Consider the following 17,409-nt stretch of genomic DNA (forward strand, 5'->3'; position numbering starts at 1 on the left):
TCAATATGAAACGGTTCATTCATCAAATTTAAGGAATTATTATTAAATCCTTCATAATCATAAAGAATATTTGTAACCAAAAAAAAAAAACATTTAGGCTTAGAGTTTTATTGCTAAACAAATAAAACCTCAATCATGCATTTTTGACAATAATTATCACACTCGGAATAAAACACTAAGGCACACATCATCCCAGAATAATTCATCAACATTCGTGAATAACAATAAGCTAGTCTAATTCACATAAGAGAGGTAAAGGATACAGTGATCGTTATACATAAAACTCTACACTCACATCTAAATTAGACGGCACTACAAATTTAAAGAAAAAATATCAAGCTTAAAACCACACAAACATTTACAAAATGAAAAACCGACTCTAGTAGATTCACAGGAGCAGGAGAGCATAGAACCTCGAATCAGCATGTAGTTCTGTAGTGATCTAACAGTATAAAACACCGAGAGGAGAGAAGTAAAAATTAAAAATTAAAAAAAAATCTTAGCAGAGCGATCCAGTAGGGATAAGGGATTGGACTTAGAAAAGTAATTAGCTCTCAATATCCCCAAACCATGGACTACAGTGTAGAGCACATTTATACAAACAGTTGGTGGGCAGAAAGAAACAAACCCGTACAAGCATTGGTTTAGACGGTCGGTCTACCTACATCACAAACATATATACAAAAGCCGTCACATTTAAAAAAGTCCAACATCCGCGTCCTCCTCTATACTTCTATCCCTCGATCCTTGAATGGTCTCCAGATTCCACCCGATGACTTACTTTTTCCCCGTATAAAGTCGGCGCCTTGCTCAGCCCAATCTACGACTTCTTTCGCCTCCGTTGAAGAAAAGAATTTCCTTTTTGATCTCTCCTGACGCTTCGGAAATCTCGTAGCTCCTATTTTCTCGTACCCAGGTTCGAGAATCCGCTCCCGGCATCGATTCCCATATCGAATTCTCGTAATTCGCGAAGACCCATTTTATTTCATCCTAAAATCTTTGGTTTTTGTTGGGTTCCCCCTCCCCTTGATCTCCATGTTTCGATTTGGGGTTTTATTGTCTTCTTTCTTCTCTTCTTCTTTTGGGTGGAAAGAAATGGTCCTTTTGGGGTTTTGTTGCTGATTTGGTAGAGGGTTTGGATTTGGTGGGTGGTGGTTAGATGGGGAAATTCTCATTGTTGGGGATTTGGTTTGCAGGTGGATTAGGATGGCCGCGGTGGCGTGCGCCGAGAGGGCGACGAGCGACATGTTGATTGGGCCAGATTGGGCGATCAATATCGAGCTCTGTGACATTCTTAATATGGATCCTGGGTATGATCATATCTTTCGATGATACCTTTTTGATTCATTTAGAAGAGTTCTGTAGTTATTTACTTGTTTATGATAAATGTCCAAGGCTTAGGATTTCATCTACTTTGAGGCTTCCATGCCATCTTCTTTGAGTGGAATGCGTTTTCTCTGCATTTAGCCATCAAGAAACCTTACATTTTGATGCTCGTAGAGGACTGTGAACCATTTACTATGCATATTTGGCATCTTTATGGCTGAATCAATAAGTTGGAGAAATTTGTGTTTACAGATTAAAATTACATGCTTCTTGTTTTGGAATCTTTTTGCTTCATATTAGTCTCACATTAGTTTTACTATCTAAAAATTAAATTTGTATGCAATGGAGTGCAGGCAAGCAAAGGATGTAATTAAGCTACTTAAGAAGCGTCTGGGAAACAAGAATCCCAAAGTTCAAATTCTGACCCTTGTTGTGAGTACTAAAGAGTTTCTTTCTTGCAATTTTGTTGCTTATTGTCTCTCCTAGCAGTTCAGTTTGTTTAGTTAAATAGCTTTCTATTCTCATTCCTTTTGTAATTTCAGTAGGGAACAAAATTCTTTGATAGTTTGATCATCTTTTGTGAATTTAGTAGGGAAATTATTTCCCTATTACAACCAAAACATATGTTTATCAGGCTTATCCTTTCCAACAATAGTTGGGCTAAGTGAGATTAGCATTTAGACCACGGAAATGCTTAGTTTGTGAAACTTGTACGCCTCAAGGATCTTGCTTTAATGTTTTGGACTGTTTTTCTAGATTTTAAACATTGTAGCCAATCATATGAGCTATCCGCTATCAGAATATATAATGATCAACTAATAGAGTATGACCATTAAATAACATGATGATCAATGACGTATTTCTGCAAAGGTTCAGTGAGCATGGGAACCAGAATGTATTATACAGATATCATCAAATCTCTATCGCTCATCACATTGGCCATGTATGGTCTTTCCTTTGAGAGAAATACTTAAAACAATATGCTGTCTATGATCTTCTCTATCTTTAGTTATATGTTGTTGTTATGAAATTTTCTAAATTCAGGTGTTAGAGGCTCTAAGCAAAAATTGTGGAGACACCATTCACCAGCAAATTGTTGATCGTGATATTCTACATGAAATGGTGAAAATAGTGAAGAAAAAGGTGAGCTCTAGGCATCAGATGCTTCATTAGTTATGTTTTTACAAATATCCATACTTTTATGACCTCATGCAGCCAGACTTAAATGTAAAAGAGAAGATATTGACTCTGTTGGACACATGGCAAGATGCTTTTGGAGGAGCAGGTGGAAAGTATCCCCAGTACCATGCTGCTTACCAAGAATTGAGGGTATGGTCATATGGTTATTCTTCTTAATGCTTATTGTATTTGCTTTGTCTAGATATGTAATTACGTCAACTGTCCTGTTATATGTTGGATTCTTTCTATAGAAAAAGCCACATGATCCTCCAAAAACACGCCAACATGTATTGATTGAAAATTATAGGTGAATCTTTCAGCCTTGACTTTGAACGAACTTGATCACGATAAAGTTACATAGTCAACTTCCTTTTTTTCTTTTTCTTTTTCTTTTTTACATTGGAACCCAGGTTAATAAATCAGGCAACAGATGTGATGCATATGCATTCCCAGAAACCGGCACATCATTTTCCTTAAAAGTTTGTCTTATATTACATGTAGTTTTCTTATATTTTGTCCAAAAAGCAATATCAATGCATTCTAGTTTCTTTTATCTTTAGTCAAAAGTATTTAGTATTTACCTTGCCTTCATGTTGTCGGTCTAATGTAGAAAGATATTTAGAAGATGCAAGGGCTTCTGATGGTAGGTTTTTGTGCTGGTTTGCATGTTGATTACTTGTCCGGATCTTGTTCTATACTTCTACGTATTGCATCAAAGTTAATATTTGGTTATTTCATAGTTGAATTATTTTACTTTTATGGCATCTGTTTAAACTTTAAACCATCGATTAAGGAGGAACTTACTGTTATTATTCTAATAGGCTGCTGGAGTTGTATTCCCACCTCGTACAGAGAACACAGCATCATTATTTACACCTCCCCAGTCTCGCCCAATAAGCTATCAGCCCTCTGCATCAACTTATGAGGATATAGCTCTACAGGCTTCTCTTCAATCTGATTCTCCTGCTCTAAGGTATTTTCTTGGTTGACTCCAGTATAATCTGTGACTCTTCATGTTTTATTTTATGTTACTTTCTTAGCATCTACTATCTTCACATTGGCTCATTTAGCTTTCTTTCGTTGAAGTGTTTTTTAACTCTTCTTTCTTAGAGATAATAAGGATACTTCTAAATGCTAGCAGTACGATATGCATCATAATAGTAATTATTTCACTGATATCAAGCCCCTATGATTAACTATTGGGTGGAAATAAACCGGATATAGATTGGAAATTGATCGGATAGTGGTAAAATCGTATTCATCTCCATATTCTTTTTATTTGGATATGGATTCAGATTTGGATAGTAAAGGATAGTAAACTTGATAACCATATGGTCCATATCCACTAAGTACAACTATGGATACAAATAAGATATCTAGCATATCCTTCATTTTCTAAATGTATTAAAACATTTGATATAATTATTAAAATGTATGGATAATCAATCAGTAAATATATATGAAAATTAGATTAAAGAATCATATGAAAGTATGAAAAAGTATTTTATATCACTATGTTTATAATATGTTAAATTAAATGATATGCAGATATTGATTTAGATATTATTCTTCAACTCATATACATATATTTAGATACGAAAACGAATTCGGATATCAAGACAGGTAGAAAAATTCTAACCCATATCTGACAAAATTCGAATATCCGACCTGTTTTCACCCTTATTAACTATCAATAATTAGCAATTATTTGATAATAGATGGTGAAAGTGATTCCTATTTTACTTGATTCTTGTTTTTTGGAATGTAGATGCTCTTTGTTTCCTTTTCCCTGCTTTAACATATGCAAAGATCTGGTTGAGATATGGTTGCTTCTATGTTTTCTTTTGTTGTTTTGCACTCTGGCAGAGGAAGTTTAGCCATCTAGACACTAAGGATAGATAAGATAAAGGTTTAGTAGTTATATAGTTACAACTTAAGGCCTCCCAAATTGCAAGGTATTTGCCATTCAAAATTCTCTTAGGCTGAATGTTGATTCTATTGCCTTATTAGCTTATTGAATTCTTAACAGTCTTGTTGATAAGTGGGAATTGACTTGGTCTTCCACTTTGCCAGTAAATGGTTTGAGACAATATTATAACTAAGGTTTCGAGTATTGGGATTGGGATCATAATCAGTTGATTGAGAAAATGATACGTATCGGCCCTATTGGCTAATACAGTATTGGAGTATTTTTATATACATAAAATTCTAAAATTATTTAAAAATGCAAGAAATTTTTAAAAACTTAAAAAATGATAGAAATATAAGAAAATAAAAACTACTCATATATGAAGCCTAAAAACTAAAAGAATTACTCACTCAAAAATACGATGAATTTTGAGTTAGATCTAGTAAATTATGTGTTTGTAAATTACTGTCGCAGAAGTAAGATGAAAAGAGAGATCTCTCTCTTACTTCATTACTGATCTGCAGTTTTAAGAGGAGAGAGAAAGGGGAGTTAGAAAGTGGAAGAGAAAGAGAGGAGAAATGGAATAAAAAAAATACACACTTGAGTTTACTGGAGTGCGGAATTACCAGATGAGTTCGCCTGATCAGTGTTGGATGAGCTCGATGAAATTTGAGGGGTGAGAGATTTGAAAACTTAAAAATAAAACAGCTAGGGACATCAATTATTGATGTTTCTTGAATTTTGGATCCAACACAAATCTTTAAATAACCCGTATTGGCTGATCTAGCTAAAACAGTCCCGAAAGGTGGGATTGGGATTGGCCATATCGGCCAAAACTGCGAACCTTGATTTAATAGGTTTACAAATGCCTAGATGAAGATGGTTATTGACTGTCTATATATGGATCTATTATTGCAAACAAGTTGTACTTGGTTTGAAACCAGAATTTTTAAATGATGTTTTGTTATCCTGGTTCCAGCATGCTTACCCAAATAAGCATCCCAAGTTATGCTTATTATGCATTTTCTTGATGCAAAATTTTTCCCTCATGTAATGACATAGTCTCATCTATGTTTATCGCAACGATATGGGCGGGACTATATAAACACGCATTGTAGGGAAGGCTTGTTCATACGGTCAAGTAATTGTTTTGTTTAATGAGTTGTAAGATAAGTTACATGTGTATCTAATTCTTCCACTCATTTGATATATTAATTCTTTTCTGAAAAAAGAAAATGTTTGCTAAATAATGTGCTCTAATTATTCATTTATATCTGATCCTGCATGACCTTATTTGTTTGGGACCTGGTAGCTTTGGTGTGGGATTTTTAGCCTGTTTCCAACTTGTGTATCTTTCTTTTTCTTATTATGAAGAATTAATACTTATAATTTTTTTTATACAGTTTGCATGACATCCAGAATGCTCGTGGAATAGCAGATGTATTAGGTGAGATGCTGAATGCATTGGATCAGAAAAATCCTGAGGTATGTATCTACTGGCACATAGTTAATTCATGAGCAGGCTTTAGAATTTCGTTTCTCCTATTTTGTCAAGTGCATTATTGGTAACTGTGATCCTTATATTCTGAAATTTAGTTCAATTGGCAACATAAGTTAAAATTCTAGTTATAATTGTTGACTCACCATCTTCTTTAAAATCACCTTAACTGGTAGAGACAATGATTTTAATCCTTTATATTCTATTACTTCTCCTCACATCTAGGCTTAAGACATATAGTAGGCCCAAGATGGATTTTGAATCAAATGGGTGAAGGTGTGATGTTTTACTGACGAATAGGCCTAGCAGAATTTAAACTTAGGACTTCCTGCTATGTTCCAATGTCAATTCACCATCTTCTCTAATATCTTAGGCTGATGGAGATCATTTGTTTTAATACTTCATATTTTAATATTCTCCTTCACTTTTTAGCTTGAGATATTTCAATAAGCTTAGACATGGAGAGGTTTTATATTTTAGTTGCAAATTGGTTTGGTGAGAGTCGAACTCGGGACTTCCTGTTGTGGTACCATATTAGTTCACTTTCTTCTCTAAAAACTTAAGCTGATAAACACAATGATCTTAATTGTTTATACTGTAATAATAATAACCCCCATTATGAAAGGTAATTGGATACTAGCGTTGGATATATCTTTGAAGCTCAATTTTGAAACTTGGGCATAGAAATGTTGAGATAGAAAGTCCAACATATGGCTGAATCCAAACTTACTTATAAATCCTTTTGTGGTAGAGTGTAAGGCAAGAAGTTATCGTTGACCTTGTCGAGCAGTGCCATTCTTATCAAAAGCGGGTCATGGATCTTGTGACTAGTACTGGGTATGGATGCATTTGCTATTCCTAAAGATTTTATCTGTCTACTTAGCCATATGGTGCTGAAACTTTTTTTCACTTCGCAGAGATGAGGAACTTCTATTCCAGGGTCTGGCATTGAATGATGATTTGCAGCGGGTACTTAATCGGCATGATGACATAGCAAAGGAAACTCCTGCTGGTGGAACTACAGAGGCTCCATCTTCTCCTTTTGTTAATGTAAATCAGGTAACTCTAGTAACTGGTGGGACTGCAGTGGCTTCAGTTCCTGCTCTTGTTAATGTTAACCATGAGGATGATGAGTTGGAGGATGATTCCTCGCTGCTTTCCCGCAGGTAATATACATGAGTTCACTACCTTGTTAATTTTTCTCTAGCTCTTCCGCTGATTTTTTGTTTGGAAGTAAACTCATAAAAGAAATGCTAAGCTGTTCTTGTCTAAAAATTGTACAGTAGTACTTTTTCTTATGTAGGTGTGTTTCTGATTGTGATCCAATATTCTGAAATTTTAGATTTTGGTTCAATTTTTCCCTGATACCATCCAGTTTTCTGTTCATATCTTGTTGGGAAGACAAACATATAGTTTTTTTCTCTGATTGTCTGCTGCTAATTTTCTTGTAAATAGTCCGTTCTTAATTAGACAGTTACATATGAACTTTTCCTTCTTTTTTTTCTTTATACTTCCACTATAACTTGGCCAGTAGATACGTAATTTAGGTATTACCCTTTTACTATTTGTAAATTAAGCACAGGTTTGGTATTAGCTCCACACTGTTCAGATCACCTTTTCAAATGGGACAGGACTTTTGTTCATTGTTATGCAGATCTGCAAAGTGTAATAGCTTATATAGTTGATGCCCTCTCTCAAGAGGCTAGGTGTGAACAAATGTTGTGTACTTAACCAGCTCATGTTATTCATTGATGTTATTGTAGGACTGCACGAGATAGTACAACAGGGCAGGGTAGAAAATCTTCCATTGCCAAGAATGGAAGGGCATACACAAGCACGCTTCTTCCTCCACCACCAGCATCAAAGAATCCAGTAGGCTCAGAGGCAGGCCCGGTTGATTATCTCAGTGGAGATACCTTTAAATCAGAAAAATTATCAGATGCCAGTATCAACCCACCTTCAGCGCCAAACCTCTCTGTGCCTTCACCTCCTAAAAATGACTCTCTTCCATCTTCAACATTCTATAGCCTTCCTAAGTATGACGAGCCTGTTCAAACAGTAAAATCTACCACAGATGATACTCCGAAGGCTCCTTGGGAAACACAACCTTCCGGATTTTTACCTCCACCTCCATCAAAGTATGGTCAGAGACAGCAATTCTTTGAGCAACAACATGGTGTATCCAGTGGGATCACAGGAGGAGCTTCTGATGGACTTGTAGCAGAGACTCAGAACTTATCGCTTAACCAGGGAAGCAATGACCAGAACAAAGGAATCCCACATCATGTGGATGGGTTAGATTCGTCACCGACCAACAGACAAACCAAACCTGAGGATTCCCTCTTCAAAGACTTGGTTGATTTTGCAAAGGCCAAAGCATCTCCTTCCAAACAGCCAAGCAGTCGCAGAACTCGCTGACGGTTCCAGGTTTGCCATCTGCATACATTCATATGTGTTTGCCAGGTCTTCTACGACAGGACATTAATTCGTAGATTGTTAAATAAGAGGGACTTTGTCTGTCATTTGCATGTTACTGCTGCTCTTGCTTGTTCTGTGAGATGTTTATATCATCAGTAGAATCTCATGTGAGGGATATATCTTTGTCATACTACTGGACTCTGATAAGCTTGTATTGTTTCGCACTTTGCGACTTATCATGGTGTTGCCATGTCTTATTTCATTACTAGTTGTACATAAGATTCATATTCAAACTTCTGTTCGATAGACTTGTCGCATTTGGTCAATCTTACGTCCAGTAGAGGCATGTCTTGATAATTACATGCTTTTCAGAGGTGATACTGGAAACTCGGTGTTCCAGAAGTGTGTGATTGGATTTTAGCTTGTTGTTTGTAAGAAGAAAGAGCCTGATAATTTGGAAGTGGCTACAATGTCAGGTTCAAATCTTGTGCTTAATCTTAATTATGAAGCTTCTTTTGCAGTAGTTATGTAACAGCTGACAGACTTTGAAGAGGCAATCAATGGCGCAGACAGTATAGTATGATGGCTATTTTGTTTGAAAGGTGTTTGTGAGCATCACATTACTCTAATTTTTTATTTTTATTTTTCGAATTCGAATTCGAATTCGAATCATGGGATATTCAAGTATGGGGGCCTTCTCGTGATTTTACCAGACCTACTAACAAAGTTTTGTGGGTGCCACAGTGCCGCACGTGCCTAACATAACGCTCGCAATTTGTCTCGTATTCCCACGAATGGAAACCAAAGCAAAACTAAGTGTCACGTGACAAAGCTCCACGACGGCCGTTCCAGTCGATCACGTGAATGACCGGGTCCAGTAATCCTCATCGTTCATCAACCATATTCTACAAAATAGACTCTACAAACGGACTGCAATCCTGACCACAGTCCCTCTCACTGACTGCTCTACATGTATTAGTACATTCCAACGAGTCAGATCGGGAGTCCTTTCTCGGTCTCCATACACTATATCTACCCCTGCCGAAAATATCGACGAGTCAATGGTATGAAAATCTCCGCTAATAAAATCTTTAGATCAGGCGAATCATCCCAAACAGCCAACTATGTGTCCAATGAAACCCCGACACGTATAGGAAGACCTTTGCAATCTCGCGTTTCCTGTTCGAGATCCACAACCCATGCGTTACGCCCGGCAGTGACACGTTTTTCTCGGCAATCGTGATTCTTTCTCCATTTAAAGACCGTACTATGCGCGAGTGAGAGAGCTCGTCTCAGTTTCCCCGCTTCCATGGCGATCTCTAGGGTTTGTGTCTCGTCGGCGCTCCTCGCTCTCCTCCTCTTCTCTTCTCTCTTGCCGGCGAAGGCGGACGAGGGTGCGGCAGGAGAGGAGGCGAAGGCGACGGAGGAAGAGGCGGTGATCACCCTCGACTCCTCCAACTTTGATGAGGTCGTCGCCAAACACTCCTTCATCGTCGTCGAGTTCTACGCCCCTTGGTAATTTAAATCGTAGTTTCGCCCCCTCTCTCCCTTTCGACCTCGATGTCGATCTGTGACTCGATGTGCATGTTTGACTCGGTGATCTCGTGATTTGGAATCGTAGATCTGAAATTTGAATCCGTTTTGGAGATTTATTTCAGTTGACCGTGCCTTTTCTGAAGGGATCTAGGTTTTTATCTGTCAATTCGTGATTGCGGCTTTATGCTGTTCTTAAAAATGTAATTTGCTAAGGTTTTTAGATGATCTGGTAAACTCTAGGGTTTCTGTAACTGAAGTACATCCCGAGGAAGTATTTCATGAAAATAATTTGATCGTGTTTTTTTTCCTTTCATAATTTGTATTGCTTCCCTTTTTTTTATTGGTTATCTGATTTGTGGACTTTGACAGGTGTGGGCATTGCAAGAACCTCGCTCCAGAGGTAATAAATTCTCAAGAAAGAGATCGTCAATATCGACATCACTTAGTTTGAAACTTATTTCAATTTTGGTAACTCATCTGGTTTCTTGTTCTCTTTGGATGTGCTGCAGTATGAGAAGGCTGCTTCGGTCTTGAGTAAGCATGATCCGCCAATTGTTCTTGCTAAGGTTGACGCCAATGAGGAGAAAAACAAAGAGCTTGCCACGCGATTTGAGGTGCAGGGCTTCCCAACGATTAAGATCCTAAGGAATCAAGGGAATAGCGTGCAAGAGTACAAGGGTCCTAGGGAAGCTGATGGTATAGTTGACTATCTCAAGAAACAGGTTGGTCCTGCTTCTGCTGAGATAAAAACAACAGAGGATGCTAGTAATCTCATTGGTGACAATTCAATCTTCATTGTGAGTACTTCATTTCTTCCTTTGAGTGTTTCCTCTTCCACCCTCTTATGGCACCCACATCTGGGCCTTATTTGCTCTTTATGATAAATCCTATTGGCTTGCACTATTCAATGTGATCATAGGTCGGGGTGTTTTCCGAGTACAGTGGCAATGAGTTTGAGAACTTCATGGCAGTAGCTGAGAAATTGCGGTCAGACTACAGTTTTGGTCATACCCTTGATGCTAAGCTCCTTCCACGCGGTGATTTGAAAGTAAAAGGGCCTCTAGTTAGGCTATTCAAGCCGTTTGATGAACTCGTTATTGATTCTGAGGTATATTTGATCTGACATGTATATATAATTTTGGTTTTTTTCCATAAACTAGCTGATAGCTATCTTTCAGTATTCTCTTATAAAACAGCTACTAGTAAATTAATATAAATTTGGGAAATGTAAGCATGCACAACTATTGTTTTTATATTATGTTGTCAATAATGGAAGAACTGGTCCCTGTGTTTTCTCTTTAATGATGATATTTTCTACATTTTGCAGGATTTTCAAGTGGAGGCGTTGGAGAATTTTGTTGAAGTTGCCAGTATGCCTCTTGTCACTACATTTGACAAAGATCCCAGCAATCATCCTTTTCTCCTAAAATTCTTCAGTGGTTCCAATGCCAAAGTAAGAAGTTTGTTGATCTGACATGACTTACAACTGGATCTTGCATGTGTTTTATTATTTATGTCAGTCTTAAGTTTAACCAATGCAGATGGAAGTTACCTGGTTAACAAGAATTTTGCCTAATTTCATCTATGTGATAGATACATAGAAAATTACAAATATCTAGTAGTGTTCTGTATAATCTGTTTTCCATGTATTTCACACTTATTGCCAATTATTTTATTTTCTATTACATAATTTTGATATTCTCTTCTGGGTGGTCAACGAACACAGTGTTTTCATTACATTAATTTATTCTGAAGGCCATGAAGTTTATTTTTATTTCTTCCTTCTTATTTTCTGCATCGTTTTAATATTCTTTTGGTATCTGATCATGGCTAGGCAATGCTCTTTTTGAGCTTTAGTGGTGAGAAATTTGATGCTTTTAAGTCCAAGTTTCGTGAAGCTGCTGAGCTCTATAAAGAGAAGAAAATTGGCTTTCTGATTGGTGATCTTGAGGCCAGTCAAGGTGCCTTTCAGGTTTTCAGCGACACCTTTTCTCCCTTCCTTTTTTGATAATCATTTTAGATGGTCCTCTAATTATTTTGATGTGCAAATGTTTGGTTCAGTATTTTGGACTAAAAGAAGATCAAGTCCCTCTCATTTTCATCCAAGAGAATGATGGCCAGAAATATCTTAAACCCAACTTGGAACCTGATCACATCACATCTTGGTTAAAGGATTACACGGTGAGACCTATTTCATCTTTTAAAAGCATGCCATGTCTCACGAGCGAACAAGTGTGTTTTTAGTATTATTCTAAATGGCTTTGTGAATGTAGGATGGTATCTTGACACCTTATAGGAAGTCTGAGCCTATTCCAGAAGACAACAATGAACCTGTCAAGGTTGTCGTGGGTGATAGCCTTCGTGATGTAGTCTTAAATTCTGGCAAAAATGGTATGCCCTTAGTATCTGTCTGTTTTTCACATCAATCCCTTCTTGCATAATGGAAGTCCTGAAGCTTCTGCATTTTTAAATAATTATCAATTAGAGATATAGTTTCAATTGGGCCCTAGCCTTTGAATTTGTAATCAGAATGTTAACTCTAAACATGTGATTCCAAAATCAACTGATTTGTTGTTCTTTTTTTTCTGCATCTTGATATAATGCTAATTTATAATGTTCATTAGTTGGTATTGCTATTGTTGAAGTCTTATTTTTAGAAGGCTTAATCATAGTAACTTAATTGTTTCTGGTACTTTTTCTTAATCTACATTACTTTGTATACTAATTACTAGTCGTACTTGCCATTATTTGGTTCTTTTCTCCTAGCATCCTTACCAATCTACCAATTCCATAAGAATGAAAAGAAACCTCTCATTTTAATTTAAGTGCATGTTTCAGTTTCTTTTTTCGATGGTGTATGAACTAGGTTTTTCTATCTAATAGTGAACTTACTATTTCTCCATGCTTGACCTTTTTATCACAGTTCTGCTCGAGTTTTATGCACCTTGGTGTGGACATTGCAAGAAACTAGCACCAATCTTGGAGGAAGTAGCTGTCTCATTCAAAAATGACGATGACGTCGTCATTGCAAAGATGGTAAATTTTGTCCACAAGCTGTGCAATTGAGTTTTATGTTCTCTCTATTATTATTTTTTTCATTTGATAAAGATAAATGTTAATATGGTGCACACATATTGTGAAAATAATTGGAATAATGATTTTTATGCTGGTCTTCTATATCATCAATTCCTGGTCATGAGTCTATACTTGTATGTAGATGTTGACATAATAGCGTATCACGTATGATTCTAGCTCTTAAATAGGGCATTGCAGAAGCACTGAGAACAACTGATTCCTAGTGAACGGCAAGTTTTAATTAGATTTACATGATATGTTTGAATCGGAACTGTTTGAAACAGAACTTTGGTAATTTTGCTGATATGCAATGGGAAATAGATGAAGCTAATTCATAATGTGAAAATGTAGCTGAGAAAATGGAGAATCATATATCTGATTTATGTGTTTTCGACAGGGAAATGCGATTATTTTTATCTCCTATATAGCTCAAAACAAGTTGTTGCATGATTCTGCCTTTTCTAGCAAATGCAAATGTTCTTTTGGATTGTTTTGTTTTTCCTTTTGAAGTTTGCTCAGTCATGGATATTTCTTTTGGTGTTGAATTTCATGGTCTCTTTGGTCTCTTCTTATTTTCTTCACATAATGATGACAACTTTTTGTAGGATGCTACTGCAAATGATGTCCCAAAGGAGTTCGATATTCAGGGTTATCCAACTATGTATTTCTCTTCAGCTAGTGGGAAGCTTCTGTCCTATGAGGGTGGTAGGACAGCTGAGGATATCATTGATTTTATAAATAAAAATAAGGAAACTAAGACAACCTCTCACTCGGAGTCCCTGAGAGATGAACTATGATCAAGGTGAATGATTGACTGCCTATACTTTTTTATCATCTTACTATTACTTGGCTGATGGTTCTTTTGCTCGAATATTTCTTCAACAATTTCAATTACATATAATTCCTTATTTTGAACTATTTGTACATAATCTTTTCCATATTGTTTTGTATATTTGTTAGCCAACTACGCCATTATGATTGTTGGCTTTGACCTGAGTTTCTTACTCCATACAAACTTTAATTGGTTACTTTTATCTTTTGAAGATTCTAGCAACCAGCAAAGTGCATTAAAGAGTGCTATTGTCAAATATTTAATAATCTCTATTTAGATTGTTCCTGTCTGTAATTGCAGGGGAGATTGCTCTTTGTAATGTCCTGTTATTGAAATGCGGCTATTTTACAAAATAGTCACAGTTTTCCAGACTACACAGTTCTCGTCCACGACCTATATCTAATAAATTAACTTCTTTGTCTTGCAGAAAATGCCGAGATCTTCTGACGCCATAAAGTGTACCCTATTAGTCCAAAAAGTGGTACTGAATCACTGCAAACCATGCTTAGAACTAGGAGGTAAATCAGTTTATTAGAAGGCTGTCTCAAGATTTTGGGTTTTTGGTCCAAGTAATGTTCGGACGATGTACTTAGGCTTGTTGATTTCTGTCGTGACATTTAATTAAGAGTTTAATAAATGGAACTTTTGCTATGCCAAAGTTCCTTGCTTATATGATAATTTAAAGAAAATCTTGCGAATTTTTCATACTCCCGCTTATTCATGGTTTGGCTGAGTTGTCCATGATCATTGATCTTAAATCTCTCTTTACTTTTAGTTCTTGGGTCTCTTATGCCGGAAGAACATTATTACTTCTTTAACCTTTCTATGAGAAATAGCAGTGCTTCTCTCGGCTGCTGCTCTTTAAACTTTTGCCAAATAAGTTTTCTGACAGTTTGGCTCCTTAGTCTCTGAAAAAAGAAAACCTTTTAGATGGTTTCCTGTAATTTGTTATTATTGCAAGCACTTAATTGTGATAATTGGATGCTTTGACCTAAATTTAGGTGATATGTTTCAGCCTGCGAGTGAGAGAGACATTGCAAAATTCTTGGCCTGCTCATAAACAAATGGCTCAATAGTTTGTACGTAATTGCTATATATTTTATGCTCTCATGCATCACTGTTCCGTAACCAATGTGCATATGCTGGATTTGAGCAAACTATGCAAACTAGTTGATTATATTAATTCTACGTCCTTTATTTATTTATTTATCATCCGCTAGCTCCATTTGTGGGCTATTGATTTTGTCTATGTCAAGATAGGAACGTCTCGGAGTAATTTATTTATTGCCTTACTTGCAGACATAGATGTACAAAGTCTTAGACTGAAACTTGCACCTAAAATCATGTACATGTCGTGCCTCGTTGCATGTCTGACTTTTTTATCTTCTCTGTGACAATTACAATCTAACAATAAAAAATTTGGTTCAATTGGTACTAAAATAGAGGGTAAACTATATTTTACTTCCCTACAATTATTTAGGTCAAATATCTAACGAACATTAATTTTGATATAAAAAGACTAAAATGTTCCTTTTGTTTTTATACTAACTGATTAATAAATTAACTTTTTGATTAAAACCTTGTTATCTTATACTTCTTATCATTTTAATCTTTATCATATAAACGACAAAATAGTTTGAAATAATTTTAATAGAAAGCTTATGTTTTATTACACATTTTGGCCTAACTAGGCGAGTGTAAAACATACTGTGCTTCAAGGTTACCTTCGTGTTCATGCTACCACTTTCATTGTCTATTTTGCTTCCCAGGATGGCCCATGCCTGTCGATGCTTACAAGTCAAATCATTCTAAATAGATAGGAGATAAATCTAATGTTAAGCTGCAACTATAAATCTCAATGCTGTGATTCCCCTACAAATCCAAGAAAGAAAGAAAAGAATAGTAGCTTGTCTCTTGCGTTACTCCACTTCTTTCCACCTTGCTTCCTATTCAAGCTCTTGGCTATCACGTATCACTCTATGATGTTTATATTTCTCTACCATTCTTCTCCTACCTCTCTCCCTTGCCTTCTTCCTTTCTCCACTTCTCTCGGGGCATAGAAACAAGTTGTTAAGAAGAATTAATCTCCATTTTCACCACCACCATGTAAAGTATATATCATGGTTCCTCTACAATCCAATAAATACTAATCGCAATATCCATATTTACTTGTCTAGCTTTTATCTTCCTACTCCTTTAACTATGTCAAAATCACTGGTATCATGCTTGCGACTGCGGAAACCTTGTGATGTTTCGACGGCAGAAGCTGCTTTCTTCTGTTCTTGGCTCGCCGATGAGCTCAGGCGACTTGAACAGTCATTGGAGAAGGACTCTGTGTCTCTCAAGTGGTCTATCCAAGCAATGGGTTTTCTGAAGATGATGCATGTTGAACTCCTTGCCCTCTTCAGGAATTCTGGACTGCCAATCTCTTATGGAGCTGAAGAGGATTGGTTTCATCACTACATGCAAGAAACTGCCACCCTTCTGGACTTCTGCAACTCACTGAAGTCTGCAGTTTCCGCAATTAATCGGTATAGGATGGTGGTGGATTTCACAGTCCAAGCATTAACTAGAGATGGCTCTTCCATAAATGTCAGCAAGTCAGGGTTTGAGAGATTAGAGAGAGGCCAGGAGAAAACTTTTGATGTCAAAGTTGCAAAAGAAGCACCGAGACTGGGCAGTGGAATCTCAACTTGCAATAGAAAGGATGACAAGGGTATGTTTGTTGTCATGCTTGCTGCTAAGACTGTGATGATTGTCATCTGTTTGCTCATTATTTCAGCAATGGCTTCTACTGTTTCGATCGATGTAGGTAGTGGCGCAATTGGCTATAATTCACCTGTGCTGCAGCCTTGCTTCGATTTGCTCTCAGCCATCACTGAACGATTTCGAGAGAGGTTTTCGAGATCTGAGGGCGAAGCTGGATTGGTTTTGGTTGAGCATAGGATGGTAGCTGAAGTATTGAGAGATTTAAAAGCTCAGGTGGTAGGAGGGGTGGTGATGGATAGAGAGTTATTTTTGAGGGGTCTTGAGATGTTAAGAACAAGGTCTATTGGGCTCAGGGAGGGAGTAGAGATGTTTGAATCTATGGTGGATAAGGTATTTGATGAAGTGGTCAGGGGGAGGAATGAGATGCTTGGAATTTTCAGAGATGAGGCCTTGATTTGAATTCCTACTGCATTTGTAATCTGTATGTTTATGTGAATATTAAGTATGTGGCATGAAAATTATTTTAGAACCTCAATTCATCAATGTGTCTATTTGCAAGATATATTTCAACTCTTGCCTGTAATCTGGAAGGAAAAGCTACTACTTGGTTTTTGCCTTGGATTCTGTTTTGGATGTTTGTCATTCTGTTTAATAATACACAGTAATTTGATTCAGAAGCATATTTAGCCCCTATTTTATCCCAAGTGTTAAGGATCAATTTCTTCTTTGAGAAGATCTTATATTTCCAAATCAAACCAAAGTAAGCTTCTGGTCTCGAATTCCATAATTTGTATGATAAAAAAAAAAGCCAATCATCAGTAATCAGCTCTGCATTCATCATCGCAAACTAGAGATAGAATTTGATTGACTGCTGAAATTTCACGCAAATTGTCAAAAAAAAAAAACAAAAAAAAACAAAACAAAAGA

General features: G+C 36.6%; 3 protein-coding genes across 4 annotated transcripts; all 3 read left to right on the top strand.

Moving 5' to 3' along the window:
- The first annotated feature begins 704 nt into the window (after positions 1-704).
- Positions 705-8,636, top strand: LOC140801678 (TOM1-like protein 3). 2 transcript variants are annotated; one of them, XM_073156905.1, is made up of 10 exons: positions 705-960; positions 1,197-1,310; positions 1,680-1,758; positions 2,371-2,469; positions 2,542-2,655; positions 3,327-3,478; positions 5,818-5,899; positions 6,664-6,749; positions 6,830-7,078; positions 7,676-8,636. In XM_073156905.1, exons 2-10 carry the CDS (start codon positions 1,207-1,209, stop codon positions 8,328-8,330), a joined length of 1,620 nt encoding a protein of 539 aa, XP_073013006.1. In that variant the 5' UTR covers positions 705-960; positions 1,197-1,206; the 3' UTR covers positions 8,331-8,636. The 2 variants fall into 2 exon arrangements, with proteins under 2 accessions (XP_073013006.1, XP_073013005.1); XM_073156904.1 differs by having other exon boundaries at positions 705-916.
- Positions 8,637-9,390: 754 nt separating this feature from the next.
- Positions 9,391-14,443, top strand: LOC140801679 (protein disulfide isomerase-like 1-1). The gene is made up of 11 exons (XM_073156906.1): positions 9,391-9,845; positions 10,236-10,266; positions 10,376-10,663; positions 10,786-10,974; positions 11,194-11,319; positions 11,701-11,838; positions 11,928-12,047; positions 12,140-12,257; positions 12,790-12,902; positions 13,547-13,743; positions 14,201-14,443. The coding sequence occupies exons 1-10, from the start codon at positions 9,640-9,642 to the stop codon at positions 13,736-13,738; spliced, it is 1,521 nt and encodes a 506-aa protein (XP_073013007.1). The 5' UTR covers positions 9,391-9,639; the 3' UTR covers positions 13,739-13,743; positions 14,201-14,443.
- Positions 14,444-15,823: 1,380 nt separating this feature from the next.
- LOC140802103 (uncharacterized) lies at positions 15,824-17,162 on the top strand. The gene is made up of 2 exons (XM_073157534.1): positions 15,824-16,489; positions 16,586-17,162. Exons 1-2 carry the CDS (start codon positions 15,976-15,978, stop codon positions 16,939-16,941), a joined length of 870 nt encoding a protein of 289 aa, XP_073013635.1. The 5' UTR covers positions 15,824-15,975; the 3' UTR covers positions 16,942-17,162.
- Positions 17,163-17,409: the final 247 nt, after the last annotated feature.

The sequence above is a fragment of the Typha latifolia genome, chromosome 15, assembly GCF_019914945.1.
Source record: "Typha latifolia isolate L0001 chromosome 15, TyphaL0001v2, whole genome shotgun sequence".
Lineage (NCBI taxonomy): Eukaryota > Viridiplantae > Streptophyta > Magnoliopsida > Poales > Typhaceae > Typha > Typha latifolia.

Bases quoted from the DNA above. Each gene is read 5' to 3' on its own strand.
- LOC140801678 (XM_073156905.1), top strand. From the start codon at position 1,207: ATGGCCGCGGTGGCGTGCGCCGAGAGGGCGACGAGCGACATGTTGATT. The intron at 3,479-5,817 runs GTATTTTCTTGG...TTTTTTATACAG, and splicing joins TCTGATTCTCCTGCTCTAAG to TTTGCATGACATCCAGAATG. The intron at 6,750-6,829 runs GTATGGATGCAT...TTCACTTCGCAG, and splicing joins GATCTTGTGACTAGTACTGG to AGATGAGGAACTTCTATTCC.
- LOC140801679 (XM_073156906.1), top strand. From the start codon at position 9,640: ATGGCGATCTCTAGGGTTTGTGTCTCGTCGGCGCTCCTCGCTCTCCTC. The intron at 11,839-11,927 runs GTTTTCAGCGAC...TGTTTGGTTCAG, and splicing joins CCAGTCAAGGTGCCTTTCAG to TATTTTGGACTAAAAGAAGA. The intron at 12,048-12,139 runs GTGAGACCTATT...TTGTGAATGTAG, and splicing joins CTTGGTTAAAGGATTACACG to GATGGTATCTTGACACCTTA.
- LOC140802103 (XM_073157534.1), top strand. From the start codon at position 15,976: ATGTCAAAATCACTGGTATCATGCTTGCGACTGCGGAAACCTTGTGAT. The intron at 16,490-16,585 runs GTATGTTTGTTG...CGATCGATGTAG, and splicing joins CAATAGAAAGGATGACAAGG to GTAGTGGCGCAATTGGCTAT.